At 39.2% G+C, this 17,792-nt stretch overlaps 1 protein-coding gene across 2 annotated transcripts in view; it reads left to right on the top strand.

The window, feature by feature from the left end:
* Window positions 1-17,299, top strand: part of LOC122668024 (AP-4 complex subunit epsilon-like) — a 40,628-nt gene extending 23,329 nt beyond the window's left edge. For both annotated transcript variants that reach the window (XM_043864548.1, XM_043864549.1), the window contains exons 9-11: window positions 3,867-3,944; window positions 12,820-12,963; window positions 15,821-17,299. In XM_043864548.1, the coding sequence (XP_043720483.1) occupies window positions 3,867-3,944; window positions 12,820-12,963; window positions 15,821-16,924 (1,326 nt within the window). In that variant the 3' untranslated portion in view covers window positions 16,925-17,299. The remainder of the gene's footprint in view (window positions 1-3,866; window positions 3,945-12,819; window positions 12,964-15,820) is intronic.
* Window positions 17,300-17,792: the final 493 nt, after the last annotated feature.

Raw genomic sequence — 17,792 nt, 5'->3', positions numbered from 1 at the left:
GAGATTTTGCCAAAATGTGGTATATTTCAGGCCCAATTTCGGTAGGTCATTTTGGTGATTTTAGGCGAAATCAAGGCTTGATACTTCATGGAAACCCTATTTTAAGCTATATAAACATATTTAAATGTTCATATTGCAAAAATAGTTACTCAAAGTGGTGTTTTGGATTTGCACCCTTGATTGACAGTATACGGTCGGATCCAGTTGTATAAATAGTTAAATACACATTGCCTAAGTACTAGAAGAAATAATAAGCAATTTAAACAAGTAAATCATACAAAGATAAAGTGAATGGTAGCCTTTAAACTTATAAAGTCATAATCTTAGAACTAAGTACATAGCCAAGATTACAATAGTCAATACACCTATTTCTTAGTGTCAATCACTTGGGGGTCTCATTTTTGGAACTTTTGCACTCATTCTGGGTTGAAGCTGAAAACATGAAATTTCTAGCTCTTCGAGTCAGTTTTAATTTGGCGAAAGAATCAAGTCAATCAGACTTTGGATTAGAGCGTTTGGCCGTTTAGTGAGTAGAGGTTGACCCAATCAATGTTGGCAGTATGACTTGATCTTGTGCAGGTCCGACTGGGAGCAGAACCTTTCCGATTGACAACAGCCTGAAAATCATATTTTCATGATTTCTTAGTGTCAATCATTTGGGGTTCTTATAAATGGCCTATGGCTCCATGAAAAAGTATGTGGGGAGGGGTTTTGAGCCACATATAGAAGTGTGTGAAGTGGCTTATGCTAGGAGAGAACATCCTCACTCAAAAGAGAAGAAAAGAGGAGAAACTCCAAGGAGAAAAGCTGAAGAAGATTGCCCTACACCATCCATTGATTGTGAGCTATTGGGAGGGACTCTTCAAGCATTGCAAGGTTTCGTCAAGGGTTTGAGAAGAGAAAAGAAGAGAAGAAGAAGAGAAAGAACAACCCTAGGGATTGTGACCTTGTGAGAAGCTTCAAGAACCTCCAAGTGACGAGTTGGTTGAAGCTTTGGCGCCAAAGAAGAATCAGAGAAAGTTAGCCGCACAAATGGGAAACAACATTGGTTAGAGGTAACCTGTCTTGTTTGTATTCCCACATATATGTGTACTAATGAGTAGGCAATATGTTTGATGAAATGCCTAGACTAGTCTGAGCTTGTAATTTGGACATTTTCATTGCCCATTTGATTGTTAATCACTGAGACTACCGAGAAGGTGCTTGGTAGAGAGGTTGTAGCTCCTTTGTGGTGGATGCCACCTAAAGTGGGGGGGGGGGGGTGAGTGCTCCCTTGTAGTTTAGCTTCATAAATCAGGGGCTGTAGCTCCTTGCAGTGGGTGCTGCTAAATGTTGTATTGTATATTGGGGTAGGATTTGGGTTGTAGCCTAAGCTACCATTTGCACTGTGGACGTAAGCAAACTACCGAACCACGTAAGACTTGTCTCCTGTATAGTTTTGTGGATATGTTTGGAATGTTGTGCAGGATGGAATGGATGGTTATGAGTACATGTGGTTGCAAGGTATGTGCTTGTGAATGGGTGATTGTGTCGTGGATATGTGCTTGAGTGTTTTTGACACAAACGAGTTGGGATTATTTTTGAACCCACTGATTCACCCCCTTCTCAGTGGGCATCTTAGTTCAACAGTATCATATTCGGACCCCTTTTAATAGTGCCATCAATCTCAAGATGGAGAAAGAAAGGGACAAAGTAACTGTTGCTGTCACTGAAGATGAATAAATCAGATGATGTATATTAAAAAAAAGAGCGTCCCAGTGCACGAGGCTCCCACTACTATAGGCTCTGGGAGGGGCAAATTAACCGTTGAGCCAAGGCTCGCCTGCTACTGCAGGGTCTGGCATGCGCAAATTAATCAGATGATGTATCCTCTTCTTTTTTATACACATGATACATCTGCTTGCCAAGTGGATTTCCTTTCAAGTGACTTAAATCTCAATGTCCAAATCTTATCATCAATAGCTGCATGCTAAGATATTTACCTTTGTGGGTGCTGTTGATTATCAAAGATTGTCATGTTGCTAAATCCTTCTAGATTGTATGTCTATTGGTGTTACTATTCATATCAAGATTTGACATGAAATTAATTCTAAACCATTGAAATAAATATGCTGTATACTCTAGTCTGTGAATCCTCCCTAGGTCTTAGCTGAATGATGTAGGACACTCTTGGATTCACTCCAAGAATTGCAGTCACTCATGCTTTCATGCTTTCCCTTGCTTGTCTTCCATCTCCGAATACAGTTTTTTTAGACCCAAAATAAAAAAAAAAGAAGGAATTAACTCCCTAATAACTATTTTTCCAGCAATAACTACTCCCTAATAACTATTTCTCCAACAATAACTCCCTTACAATATTAACAACAACTGCCTAGCGCAGTCGGTGATGCTGTGGTGTGTTAAGCCCACGCTCACCAGGAGGTCTCGAGTTTGAACCTACTGGCTGTTACCTTCCCCCTCCCCCCCCCCCACTTCTTTAAAGTAGGTACCTATCATAAATAAAAAAAAAAATCTCCCTTGCAATATTAGTACATAACAATTCTGGTCCCAAATAAATGTACAAAAAATTAATAAAAGAACTACACATGCTGGTCATGTAGCCATAATGAAGTGACATATGGCTGCATAAATCCTTGAGTGATGTCCTCATCAATTCTCCCTGGGTAGAAAGAAATTATCTCCAGTGAAAATAATCTCTGGTATCTCTCTAATAAATCAGGTTTACGGCACTGGAGCTCGTCCTCGATGATCCACGTACAAGCTGTGTACTAACCTGTCTCTGATACCAAATTTGATGCAAGACAGGTTTGGGAATTCTAATACAAGTCTAACGATTAAATGAATTTGGGTTTGGAAAGCTCTACTGACCCAAAACTTACAACATACATGTAGAAATCAGATTTAACAGCAACCTTAAATAATGAATTTTTTAAAATACAAGTGCAGAAAATTCATTTTAGGATTCATGGAAATTGAATAAAAGTTGCATGACAGGCAGTACCTTCCTTTGCTGTCCCGCGAGTTGGAATGCTGTGATCAAATGCTTAGTCACTACCAAACTCCAAGAATGTAACCTTAGTGCTTCCTTGCTATTAATTGATGAATCTTCACTGTGTTTGAGGTTATAACTTAAAGCAAAAGTGGAAAATTGGGACTGGTGGAAAAGGAATAGGGGAGAGAATGAGGGTGGTAGCCTAAGAGTGAAGAGTTAGAAAAGAGAAAGGGATTTTGGCTTCACACCGACTTGGATTCACTCCAAGGTCTGCAGGGAATCACTCATGCTGCAGAGAACGGAGAAAATCTCACAAGTTCCATCATCATTCATTCCTTCTTTGCTTGTCTTCCATCTCCAAATACAGTCTTTTTAAACCCAAAATGAAAAAAAGAATGAAACAACTCCCTAATAACTACTTTTCCAGCAATAACTACCCCCTAATAACTATTTCTCCAGCAATAACTCCATAATAACTCCTTTACAACATTAGTACATAACAATTCTGTCCCCAAATAAAAATACAACAAAATAATAAAAAGAACTACACATAATGCCTGGTCATCTAGCCATAATGAAGTGACACGTGGCTGCATAAATCCTTGAGTGATGTCCTCATCACTGAGTCTGGCACCTTGTTAGTGTCAGATTCTGACAACCTCACCCATATCTGTGTGACAAAATATGCTGTTGAGTTTATTTATTTCTTTGTGATGCATGAGACGATGAATATCTGCTTTTTACTTTTCTTTTTGAAACAGCTAATGGGTGCTAAGAGTGAGCTTTTGCTAATTCCAATTGCATAGCTGCCTTAAAGAGTCATATTTCTGCTGAAGTTCTTGAAACTTATGTAACTTCTTTCCCATTTTGGAAGGCATATGCAGTGACAGCAATTATGAAGATATGCGCATTTGAAATTGCAACAGGAAGGAAAGTGGAGTTGTTGCCTGAGGTATGCTGTTTAATACTATATCATTTGCATATCTCTTTCTCTCTCTAATGAACTGTTTGGAAGTATGTGGTTAATTATATATCAAAACCTCTCAATTCTGATGAGATGGTGTTATTACCATAGTACTATATCTCGCGATATATCGGTATCTCGGGCCTACCGAGATATCCGAAATATCCGAGATATCGCGAAATATTCCCGAAATATTGCATTTTTTCTGCAATATTTCGGGGGTCCATCTCGGGGGGTATTTGGCCATATTTAGGCCTGAAACTTCATGGACAGCCTTATTTAAGCTTAATAAACACATTTAAACCATAAAATTGTAAAAATGTGAATTCAAATTGGTGTTTTGGGCTTGCACCCTTGATTGACATACGGTCGCCGACCTTAATGTATAAATAGTTAAATACACATAGATTAATGAAATCACAACTTAAGTTACAAATTACAAGTGCTAAATCGCTAATAGTAGTTCTGTGCCTCCCGGATCAATCCCACTCATGCCTCGCCGAGTCGACGTCCATTGCTCTCTGTTTGAATGACATATGTGGACCACGGTATAGAATCGGAGAAGAAACGAGTGTAGTCATCCACAAGTGTCACGTAAATGGAATCATCAACAGTCTGTAGGTAACCTATCCTAGGATATAAACTAGGGTTACCAATCGATCCAGTCCGTGAAGAAGATGATCCACTGTGATATGATGTTGGCGCCGGCAGAGGCGATGGCATTGGCTGCATGTATGGTGGTGAGGTTGGTATCTAGGTCCGCTAGGGTATGCAAAGATGTTATCTACAAAAGATGATCCAAGATGTCCCCGGGATCGGGATGTAGTCATAGTCCCTACCCCACTAAATCGCCCATATGATGATGATCCATATCCATATCCACCGTAAGGTTGTGATGCACCATAATCCGATGCCAATGGAGTGGCATGTGCGTCAAAAGATGGGGCACGCCAATGTCCTCGGTCCTCCCTCCCTATCACCCATACTCAAACCACCAACAGAGCTAGATAGGTTATCAATGTCCATGTGATCAGTTAATCGTGTGTTTGTCGACCCTACGCTTCTGTTGTATGTATGTAGGGGGCCTCTCGAGGTGGGGGTGCGGGGGCACGTGCTCCGTGGTCCGTATCTTGTGTGGCATGATCAAACTGTGTCTCTCCAGGTGAATCGGAGTGGGTCTACAGTGCCGAATCCTCGGGCCTCCTGGCCTACCACATAACGCTCTCGCATGCCGTCATATTCTTCACCAAAGATCACCACCACCAACATCACCACCACCAAGATCACCATCACCACCACCAAAGATCACCATCATCACCATCATCATCATTTGAGGACTTAGACAGTCTTCATCATCGCAACATTGCCACCAGTGGGCGAATGGTATGGGTGAGGCTTCCTCGCATGTATCGACCCTCGTCGCCATATACTCGTCCACATCAGCACCAATCTCGGAAGCTATCATGGGGTCGGGCCTACCTCCCTCCTCATCCAAGACTGGCTCACCTCTATCCCTCACCCAATCCACAATAGGGTCCTCATCGTCTGAGTCAACTTGAAAGATGTCAGCTAGATCAATGGTGCCCCTCTGTCCCTCATGTCCCATGCGTATGTGTTGCAATTTCAGCCTCAAGTTGTAGTGCACATACACCATGTCAGATAAACGTTGAGACCCCAATCTGTTGCGCCTCTTGGAGTGGATGAGTGCAAAGGTACTCCAGTTCCTCTCACAACCAGATGCAGAACATGTTTGGGCAAGGACTTTAATTGCTATTCTTCTTAAGTTTTCAGCCGATTCCCCATACAACACCCACCATTCAGCTGCATTATAAGTTTACAACAAAAAAGACATGTGTCAAATGTTGTTTCAACTTTCAACTTTCAAATTTCAATACATATGTAATTTAAAACTTAAAAGAATTACCAGCATCACCACGTGCTCTGCCTTGTATCGCAGCCTCAGTTCCAAAACTTCCCAATGCATCCCTAAATACCTTGATCTATACCCATGTGGAAAATTAGTAAGTACTTCTTCACTACTTATTTGAAAGCATCAATAAGTTGAGTTTCCAAATGAACTCACTTCATTGTTGCAAATTGCTTGTAGTGCACCATCTGGCTCCAACTTCTTCACTACTTGTTTCACAGCATCAATAAGTTGAGTTTCCAACCCAAGCCTATTGTTATATTGATACTTAGGGTTGAAGTAGTATGCTGAAATATGACATATAGAATAGAGGTATTGTCAAATGCATAGGTAATTAGTAAATAATAATACTATGAATTAGTAAACATAAAACAAATTTACTCACCAGACCTTATGCGGTGGATGCATAAGTTGATTCTCCCAATGAGCATTTATGATATCTAAGAAGTGTTTGCTCATGCGAGGACCCACACTATAGACACTATCTTTCATCAAGTCTATTGCGCATATAGGACTGGCATGGTTGGGCCCTTCGAGCGGAGTCGACAACATGTAGAACTTGAATCATCGGCTCTAAAACTTTCACCACTTTGCTTAGTTTGGTCAGAAGTCCTCGGATGACATCGTTGTTTGTGCTTCCCTCCCATTTGCGAGTCTTGGAACCCTTCCATTGAAACCACTCCTCGAAGCAAACATGCTTCTCGGCCGCCTTCTTTGTCTCAATGCTTTTGAGGGCAATGTAGTTGGTGGCAAATCTTGTGATGCCAGGCCTAACCAAGTCACCCCCACATTTTTCCCTCAATAGATTGAGTGCATAGGAGTGGTTGTATACAAAGTTGGTGACTTGTCTTGCACTTTCAACCACAGTCTTCACCAACTTTAACTTTCCCATATCTTTTAGCATTAAGTCAATGCAATGGGCTGCACAAGGAGTCGAAGAGCGGTACTTATTATTGTTCATCATCTTCTCACCGGCCAGACTTGAAGTTACTTCCATTGTCAGTTACAATCGGACAACATTCTCAATACCCACATCTTTTTCCACTACTTCCTTTAACAATCAGTAAATATATTTTGCATCCTTTATCTCTTTGGATGCATCCACAGTTGAGGAACACTGTCCTCCCATCACAATAAATCATGAAATTGATGATGGACTTTCTTGTAGGCCCAGTCCATCCATCTGCCATTATAGTTACCCCATATGTCTCCCACATATTCTTCATCTCACTAATGTACTCATCAATCTCACTCTTTTGTTGAGGTAGATAAACATTCATTACCTCATATGGGGTGGGGCCCTTGAATCCTGGGCCAGCCTCTGCAATGGTATCTATCATGGTATCATAATGGGGGCCTTGTGCAGTGTTTGCTGGGATGGTATGGTATAGCATCCACTTAGCTATTGATTCTTTAACCAATCCCTTCATCCCCTTCCATGCTCCTTTGATTCTGGGTTGACTGCTTCCTTTCTTCTTATGCAATTTAGGATCAGATGTTGATGGTGGTACTGGTACTGGTAGAGGTGTTGGGGTTGCCCTCACACTTTGTGATCTTTTAAAAGGATTCAAAGTTTTAGGACCTCCGAAGCGCCGACTCCTCCACTACCCCTACTCTTTGTCTCTCTGATCATCTTGAAAACTTCCTCTACTCCTTGAAACAGTCCGCCTAAAATCCCTAGCCTCCTCTGCTTGTTTGTATGTCATCGTGCTGCGCAATGTCATCATCGAGGAGGAGGAGGAGTCATCATCATCATTGTATCGTCTTCCTCCTCCCATCGAACTCCTCACTGTATCCTCAAGTTGTTCTCTTATCCTTTGCTTGTCAGCCTTCCTCTTCTTTCTTCCCCTCAAACTATCACCAATCTCCCTGGCTACTTCAGTAGGGACCATATGACAACCTACAACATCTTTAGATCCTCCAGTCAGATGTTGTTTAAGTCTACTGGACCCACCTCCCATAAATTGCATGTGACAATAATTACATATAGATTTTCTCTTATCCCCATCAATGGGAGTACCATGTAACCATGCAATGTCACCCCTATCTTGGCTGGTTGGTCTCTCTTGTTCCCTCTGTTCTCTTTGTTCCGTCCGCCCCTTTGTTGACTACTTTCCCCACCTTTTGCTTGCCCCTCGCACGTTGTCTATCACGATCCGCCATAATGATACTTGTTTCTTGCAATGTAAGTAACACAAATAATTAAAAAACTTAATGTAGATGCACTTCAATTGACACTTTTAGATTACTAATACACTTGTATAGTTATTTAATATTTTTCCCCTAACCCTTATATTTTTCACAAAATTAAAACCAATTTTTTATATATAATGTTAATATAAGTATTGACCTAACACAACAAAACTATGAATTAGTAAACATAATATACATGTAATGCATCTCAAAACATATAGAAATAACTTTCATATTTTTTCATTATTTTTTAAACTTAAAACTCATATTTTTCCTTATTTATTTCTGTTTTTTTAATTTTTTATATATTTTTCTTAATTTTCGAAAATTAAAAGAATTATTTAAGAGCAGAAAAATAAATCCGACACTGTGAAGCCGTAGATCGGCCATTGGTGTCTAACATATATTTAATTCATTACCATCTAAGTCATATTACCCCTAATTATTTCCTATTTTAGTTGTAGGAAAATGAATTTTTAAAACCAGAAAAAAAATAAAAAAAATACATATGGGAAAAAAATTTCGACACCGTGAGGCTGTAGATCGGCCTCCGGTGTCTAACATATATTAATATCATCAACATCCAACAACATTTGTACAAAGTTTTTTTAAAAAAAATAGTTTTAGAGAAATATAATTTACCTTAAATAATGAAAATAGGCTTGGATGATGAGCTTAGATGACCCTCCGACGTCTTCCCGGCGACAAGGAGCTTCAATGAGGCTTGGAAGGGAGGAAGAAGAGAGAAAATTTCATTTTCAGCAGCTCTCGGTCGAAATATCGACCAAGAGCTGCGAAATATGAAATTTATAAGGATTTTGAATGTGACACTATTGTCACTTTACAATATCTCGCGATATATCGTGATATCTCGCGATATATCGTGAGTTCCACGATATATCGTCGAAATATCTCGATATATCGACGAGTTATTGTACTTTTTTATTTCGACCTTGTTTCGTATCTCGGTCATGTCGAGATTCACGAAATATCGCGATATATCGCCGATATTTCGCGAGATTTTATACCATGGTTATTACTCATAACATTAGTTTCAATATTTAAAAGCGTCTAGGTATTTTGGTTACTGGCAGAGCTGATGGATTTGTTGAGCTGGTGGTGTTATATATATATATATATATATGTATGTATGTAGACTGCCAGTTATCATTAGTTTCTCTGAAACCATTTTTTCCTGCCCTTCTTTCAACTTTTTAATTTTTGTATTACTGTGAATCAGAAAAACCAGTTATCAGGAATAACTTCCAACTCTGATACTGTGAATCAGAAAAAACCAGAAAAAATGTTGGGTTTATCAGGAATAATTCCAACTCTGGTATCGGATTGCTCTTATTCAAGTCTCATGTGAAAGCTAACTCAGAGATATACGTTTCTCATGTTTTGAGCTTCCACAAATTCCAAATGAAGGACAGCTCAAAACTTCCATAAAGTCACTGCCTGTGCAGAAACAGTATTCTGAACTGTATTGTCCAACCCATAACTTCCTTGTCCGACCTGGGATTTGCCTGATTTTTCCACTACGTTAAAGATACCTTAAAGGGCTACAACTTTCATTCTTTGGGGATCAACCCAGAATGTCTGTAAGAAGTCTGAAACTGGGCTTGAAGTCGCTGGATGAGCAAAAACAGAGTTCTGAACTCCCATGTCATCCCTGATGTCGAACCATAATTTTCAACCCAAATATCCGATAAACACATTCCAGTTGTTGTAACTTCCAACTCCGATATCAGATTGATCTAATTCAAGTTGCATGTGAATCATGTTGAAGTGTGAAGCTCTTGGTGTCTTATTATGGAGTAACCTGTTTTGTTCGTAATATATTATGGTAAACTTTTGGCCTGTGAAGGTTTGTGGAACTATTCATGGGGTCGAAGGAAGTCTAAGATAAGTGCTAGCTTATCAGAACAAAAGGATTTTTTTTTTAATGGAAGGCAAAGGAAGGAGGGCAAGAGTAGACTCTGGGGGATTCACTTGCCACAAAAACTGTGTGTTACTGAGTTTTTCTCCCTTCCATGGCATTGAGTGAAAATTGAAAGATGAAATTAATATTTCAGTCACGACTTGTTGATGCAATGGAGGAAGAGGAAATACAAATTATTCTCAAATGAGGGTCCTACCGTCCTAAAGAGATGGGATCTTGTATATGACTTTCCTATAGTAGCCAAATGCAATAAAATAGGCTGTGTATGGCAATGTTTCTGTTCCAAATTAGTATTTCTGAGTCAGAAATACTTTTCTGTATTTCTTTTAATTTGGAATACTTCTATACCAAAAAATGTTGTATGGTAAAACTTGAAAAGAAAGTATTTCTGCCACTGAAAAAGAACGAAAACACGTATGGAATGCATATGAAATGAACCCCAACTGTAACCAAGCATATGAAATGAACTAGCTAGCTAAGATCTTGTTTAGATAAAGTTAGCCACAAATTTCACCCAAATCAGGTAAAAGAGCTTCCAGTGCCTAAATTGAGGTGAACCAGAATATAAAGTTCCACCAGCTTGGTTTACAACCGTTGAGGTAGGGCTTTCTCTTTCCTCGTCGCCCAAGATAAATAGGGGCAGAGAAGAAAGGGGTTTTTGTCAAGCTCGCGCCTGAGAGACAGAGGAGTCTAGAGTGGCGACCGTGGGTTGCAAGTGCTGGTGCCGGCAAAATCAGCAGCTGTGGAAAGCTTCCTTGAATGTATGGAGAGAGCACAGAGAGAAGAAAGGGGTTTCCGTCGAGCTCGCGCCTGAGTGAAAGATGAGCCTGGAGTGGTGACCGTGGCTTGCAAGCATTGGCGCTGGCGAAATCAGCAGCAGTGGGGAGCTTCCTTCAGGGAAATGTTGGGAGAGCGCAGAGAAAAGGATGGAGGTTAACAAGCGTGAGTGGAGAGTCGAGAGTCGAGACTCGTTATACGTTAAGTCTTTTTTGTTACCCAATATTGTTTCTGTTTTTTTAAAAATCACTTTCAATCTGTTTTTCCAATGACCAAGAAAGGTGTTTTTTACCCGGTTCATTTAAATAAAGCAAAAAAGCAGACCAGACGTCACATACATGTTCTGTTCCAAATGTATTCCAAAAAAACACAAAAACACTACTAGTTTTTTTTTTTTTTAAAAAAAAAAGCGTTGCCATACACAGACTTAATCCCTCATCCTAGGGAGATTGGTGCTTGAAGTTTTCACTGCGGCTGCAACTTTCAAGTCAAAGGTGGAGCACCTGTTGTTCCCCTCTCGTCTCTATAATGGATAAAGCAGGCATTTGGTCCTTCTTATTGTGATATATTAGATTTTAAAAGTTTCTTTACATCCCTGCCCTTGAAATTGTTCTTATTTACATGTTCCTAAATTTATTTACATTATGTCCTCCCCCTTCCCACTCCTATACGTTTACATACTACCATGTTATGCGGGTGTCCCTTATATGAAAACATGGTGCCTGGTCACCGCCTTGGCTCACATGGGTGCCATGACAACAAGCTTAAAATGGAATTTATGTGAGCAGTAGTAGATAAAGAGGATTATTAACAAAGCAAACACTGGGATGGTTGGTGATTACAGAAGCAAAATTGTATCTACAGAATGCAAATATCACTACGTCATGACCCTGGAAGAGTCACACGAAAAGTTCCATGACCATACTTCTCACTTCCGTTAAAAAAAATGCAGATGCAACTCTGTGCAGCAATATGTAATTATAAGAAAAGTAAGCTAAAGCTACTAATTAACTTAGACTAGTTAATGGTTGATTTGGACTTGAATAATTAATCCTATTGCAATTCTAACCTCTTTTGACATGTAAAGAAATATATAATAGCCAAAGGAAAATGAACTAAAATTCGTTTCTCCAAAGTCCACCCAAGATATTGTCTTAATACGTTAAACACCATACATACAACATAAACCCTTTTTATCCAAATGCCCAACTCTTGTGTAACCCAACCAAAACCAACAACAACAACATAGCGTTATCCCAACTAAAAGGGGTCGGCTACATGGACCCTTGCTCTCCAATCAGCTCTATTCGAAGTCATACATGTGACAAGGCCTATGTTATGGATGTCTTTCCTTACTACTGCTCCAATGGTTATTCTAGGCCTGCCCGTAGCTCTTTTAGATCCTTCAATCTGGATCAAATCGCTCCTCTGTATGCTAGCATGTGGATCAGAGAAGTCTGTCCTTCTCTTCTGAGGTGGCAGGTAGAGCCCACCTAGTCTCCTTATGTTCAATTTGATTAATGATGTTTGATGTGCATCACTTGTCTGCAAGTAGCGACCTGTGTCCTACTGTCCATGTATATTGATACATTTGGACATAGAAGGTCAAAATGTGAAGTTCCTTAATTATATATTTGCAAGACTTGCTCTCCCTGAAGTTACTTTTATTTATATTTGTTGATGTATTCTTTATGAAGCACATTCTAGGTCAAATTTCTGTACGATGCAGATATTGTCTGAATCTTTAGATATTTGGGCTGTGGCTCTGTTCTTTTGTACTGGTCCTGTTTGTGGCATTTTGAACCTTTAGTGATGGAACATGCCACTGTTTTATTGCATTGATATGTTCCTTCAGCATCCATCCACTATGGTTTCTAATTATTATTCCTCCAAGAGTTAAAAGTTGGCTTTCGCTCATTCTTGAGTCTTCAAAATGACTCTCTGGATTAGTAATGTTTCCTTCTTCTTGTTTCAGTGTCAGTCACATATAGAGAAAAACTAACATATACTTCTACTTGTTGCAGTGTCAGTCACTGATTGATGAATTATCAGCATCTCATTCAACAGACTTACAGCAGCGTGCATATGAACTTCAAACTGTCTTGGGCTTAGATGCTCTTGCTGTTGAGACTATAATGCCATCTGATGCAAGTTGTGAAGACATTGAGGTCAATATTTATTACTCTTCTCTCTCACTGTGTTGGCATGTTGAATAGGAAAGTGAAATGTATTTAGTGGCTGTTTATGTGATTTCTTACTTTAGCCTGAGAAAGGTTCTCTGTCTATGGTCTATTGCATTTCCTTTGGTGGTCCTGTGTTAATTATGATTTGTTACGGTGTTTTGTTGGTGTCGTATTTCAATTTGCTTTTAGTTCTATCGCTCTATGCATACAAGGGTTTCTTGCCCTATTCTTATCTCATCTCTTACATGAATCATAAGTTGTTGTACAATCTCATTTTTCCGTCTTGGTTTGCAGTTGACTGTAATGAAGATGCAAAGGTCTTTTGTGATGGAATCATGTTCAACATTAGCTCTTGAAATTTAGTGCCTCAATCCATTTGTAGAAAGTAGGTAAAACATTTGTTGCTGTTGACTGTTTAGGCATCTATCACTTTGCTAGAAGAATGCTGTTTAGGAATACAAATCTCTAGGACTTATTAGGGCGATGTATAAAGTAAATGGGCATAAAAAAATGAAAACAAGATGACATGAAGCCTCAAATTTTATTTTACTAGAGATTCTAGTGGGCAACCGAATATTGATGAAACAGTGCTCAAATTTTTCTCTTTTTTGGTAGAAAGAAAATCTTGACAGAAAGATCAATGAATATTTTATCTTGGTGGTGTGTGTATTTTGTACGCTGAATAGGGGCATTTTATAAAAAGATATAAGAGGAAGAACAAAAAGGTGATCCGCTTGAAAAAAAACAATGAAGTTTCCTCTTTTTTTTTGAGGGGGTGGGGGTGGGGGGGGGACACCCAGATGAAGAAAAAGTAGGGGAGGAGGCTATGTTTTTTTTGGGGTGTAAAAATAGAAGCCCCTGATGCAACCTGCAAGTACCCAAGTTTGTGTTGAAACCCATTGTCAAGTTTTGGAGAAGCGTTAATTTTTGAGGTTTTTACATTTGTTTATCTTTGCATTTACCAGTTTAATTTTATGGTTTATTTATTGCTCAAATTTACACCCAAGACAAAAGCCTGTTTTCAACATTCTGATTGACTTAAAGTTCCCTGAGACATACTTAACGGCACTTAACGCATTTTAGCAACTGACAGCCAAATGCATATGCCAATTTGGTTACTTTATCTGCGTACCTGTGTCAAAATTTCAATGGGTTGTTGTGTCAGACACCCCTTATCTCTGTCCAAAGATTGTAGCCACAGAGAGATCCATATGGGGCTTTCCCTGGACGACATTCATATTTCTGCTTGTTGACTACTGAATTTATCTTGTTTTGTCACTTTTCACGATGTTTGTATAGGCTATAGATCTTATTCTGCTTGTTGACTACTGAATTTATCTTGTTTTGTCAATTTTCATGATGTTTGTATAGACTATAGATATTCAGTCTTTCTTCCTAAGCCATCAGGTCTATTCTCCATAGAAGGGGGAAAAGAATTCTAGCGTATGGAGGAGATCTCCTTTGGGAAACACCTTTTGAGCTGAAGTGAGAACTGTGAGACACTGATCCTAACTCTGGCACATAAATATCACAGAGATTTGGATTCCTAGTTAGTAGTGTGATCGATTGTTATTCTGAAAGTATGGAGCCAACAAAGCTGGCAAATTGACACTGAGGATTGGATCAACAGTAAAAACTTGATTACAGAAAACTCGGTCCCAAAAAAATATTGATATATCAATCGATAATAGTCACGAGGAAAATGAAGAAGAGAGCACATTAGTTCAGTCCTCACGAGAAATCTCGTCATTTGTAGAAGACTAATTATTGTAGGGGAAGGAAGACTGCTGTTGTCTCTTCAATTATTATCTCCATCTCTGCTGCCTCTATCCCTGTGTGCACCTCTGCCATTGGTCTTGGATCTCTATTGTAACAAAAACGCAACACCTTTTGCACACCTCAATAGAAAAAAGATCGATTGAATAGATGAAAAAACTGGATCTATAAAAAAAGTCGGATTATCTTCAATCGGTGGTTTGGGACTCCACCAACAAAACAACAAACAGGGTTGAGCTTGCTTATTTTTAATTAATGCAAAATAAGGTTCTGCACTCATGTTTGGCATTTTTTATGGGCTCACAAGTTTGTTGGCTCCTGTACCAAAAAAAAAAAAGAAGTCAATTAAAGCAAAAATTATTGGTAGATAACCCAGTTAGATTTACAGCTGTTTCCACTTTTTGACAAATCCTATTTGAAAAGAGATTAAACCATTTTTGACTTTATCAAGCACCAGTGTTAGATTAGGGCGAGATGTGAGTGTCCATGCTTTTCGTAATTAGCCGTGTATGTACATTGTACACCACCAAACCACTTAAAAAAATTAAAAAAGTGCTACTTTACGTTCTCGTCTCTTTCATTGGATTGAAAACAAGTGGTGCATATTTGGGGGCACCCCACCAACAGATGGGTCAAAGTTTAAGTCAATATGGTCTTATTTTATTTTTAAAGCACCCAAAAACTATAGGCAGAAGACAGTCTTTACTTAGCTGAGAATCTGTTATATGTAATTGTAACTTGTATTGGTTGTTTTCAGTTTTTCCAGTATTAGTGAGTATTCTTTGTTTTTTTGGTTTATTGTAATAAGGTGTATTGTTTGCACCATATCATGGTTTAGGATGAATTTTTATATTAATTAGGTTAGCTTGATTTAGTTTTTATCTTTCTCTATAAAAACCTTGTTACGGTTGAATGTAATGTTGTTACAGTCTCAACCTTGGTTTCTGTCGGCCGGACATTTCTTTTACCTTCTTACCTCTGGATTCTTTTTTGTTATTTGTTCTTGTTTAAACATTCTTAAATTTCAGGTTCTCCCTAACTTAACATGTTCATATCCTTCCTGCAGGTTGATAAAAGCCTTTCGTTCCTTAATGGTTATGTTCAGGAGTCATTGGTAAAGGGAGCTCGGCCTTACATTCCTGAGAGTGAGCGATCTGGAATGGCTGATATTAGTAATTTTAGGAGTCGAGGCCATCATGACTCTTCCACCCATGGTCTGAAGTTTGAGGCTTATGAACTTCCAAAACCTTCTGTGGCATCAAGAATTCAACCAGTTCCACTCGCAACCTCCAAGGAACTTGTTCCTGTGTCTCAGCCAACTTATCCTCAAGAAATGTCCCAGGCTGCATCAATGCCATCTGTCCCTGAAACTGGACCAAGTGAGCTAAAGCTTCAACTTGATGGAGTTCAAAAGAAGTGGGGTAGGCCAACTTATTCCCCAACTGTGCCATCAAACTCAAATTCTAGTTCCCAGAAAGCGGTGAACGGGGTTGCGCAACTTGTTGTACAGGGAACAGTTGGCCCAAAAACTCGTGATGTGTCTTATGATTCAAGGAAACCACAGGTTGAAGTTTCTCCTGAAAAGCAGAAACTTGCTGCGTCCTTATTTGGGGGTTCGTCATCAAAGACAGGGAAAAGACCAACATCTACTAGCTATAAGACCACTAGAGTCCACAGCCATGCTGCAGAGAAGTCACAAATACCAACTGCAACAGTTGCATCTACTGAACATGCTGCAGAGAAGGCTCCTCAACCACCTCCCCCGGATTTGCTTGATTTGGGCGAGCCAACTCCAGGGTATACAGTAATTGACCCATTTAAACAATTGGAAGGACTTCTTCCTTCTGATGCCTCTTCAGTAGCCAATTCTGGGGTTAGTGCTTCCAAGTCTTCTGATATTATGTCACTTCATGCAGAGAGCCCCATGAGTGGGCTGATTGGTACTGTAGCAAATATGGGACCGACTAATTTGGATTCTGCAAACCTCTTGTCTAGTTTGTCCAATTTAGCCAATAGAAATGTTCATGGAGGACCTGCAGCTATGCAGGTGGCACCTGTGAAAAAGGGCCCAAATCCCCAAGACTCCCTGGAAAAGGATGCAGTTGCAAGGCAGGTTGGTGTAACACCTTCAGGTACAAACCCAAACTTGTTCAGGGACCTGCTTGGCTAGAGCACATGGAATTTATCATGCAGTGCATCACACGGTTTTGAGTTTAGAAGCTTTCGTTCGAGTAATTGCTTCCTGCTTCTGGTACGGATTGTTTATGTTGCTCAGTGCAGGCAAAGCAATTATTCCAGTCACTAGAGCTACTGGAGCGTGGGCACAAGTGCAGAAATGCCTAATGGATTTGGTTCAAATGTAGATGGGGGGAGGCAGTGAAGGCAAGCTGGCTTTTTGTATTTTTATGTAGTTTTGTAGCAATAGCAATATAGTGATGATGGGTGGCTGTACATTGTTTTTTTTTTTAGCAAATCAATTGCAATGAGATTATGTGAAACTCTGTATGCATATCTTAACAGTAGAGCTTTTGCAGCATTCCGGGAACAAGAAGGTAGAATGAGATTTTTTACCGCTGAGTGTAACATTTCATTGTCACAATAATTGTTTAGTAGTAATTTAGTACATCTTTATATTCACTGAAAATCTTACCTTCACAATTTTCTATCTGGTTAAGCCGCCTCTCTTTGGTAGAATGAGCTTTTTACCTCTGAGTGTAAAATTTCATTGTCGCAATAATTGTTTAGTATTTTTTTTTATTTGATCAGAATTGTTTAGTAGTAATTTAGTACATCTTTATATTCATTGAAAATCTTACCTTCACAGTTTTCTATCCGGCGAAGCTACCTCTGTTCTTCTCCTCCTGGCATAGGTGTACCCAAGATCCTGAATTTGGAATGACTTAACTGTTACCTTGAATTCCAAATTTCAACTATTCTTTGAACTGAATTAAGCTGCACCACCAATGTAGGTTAGATTATTTGTAATATAATGTATTTCATGGGATTGAATCAACATTATTGATCACTCAAGTAACTCA

The sequence above is a fragment of the Telopea speciosissima genome, chromosome 7, assembly GCF_018873765.1.
Source record: "Telopea speciosissima isolate NSW1024214 ecotype Mountain lineage chromosome 7, Tspe_v1, whole genome shotgun sequence".
Classification (NCBI taxonomy): domain Eukaryota; kingdom Viridiplantae; phylum Streptophyta; class Magnoliopsida; order Proteales; family Proteaceae; genus Telopea; species Telopea speciosissima.
This window is presented reverse-complemented; position numbering and strand designations above follow the sequence as displayed.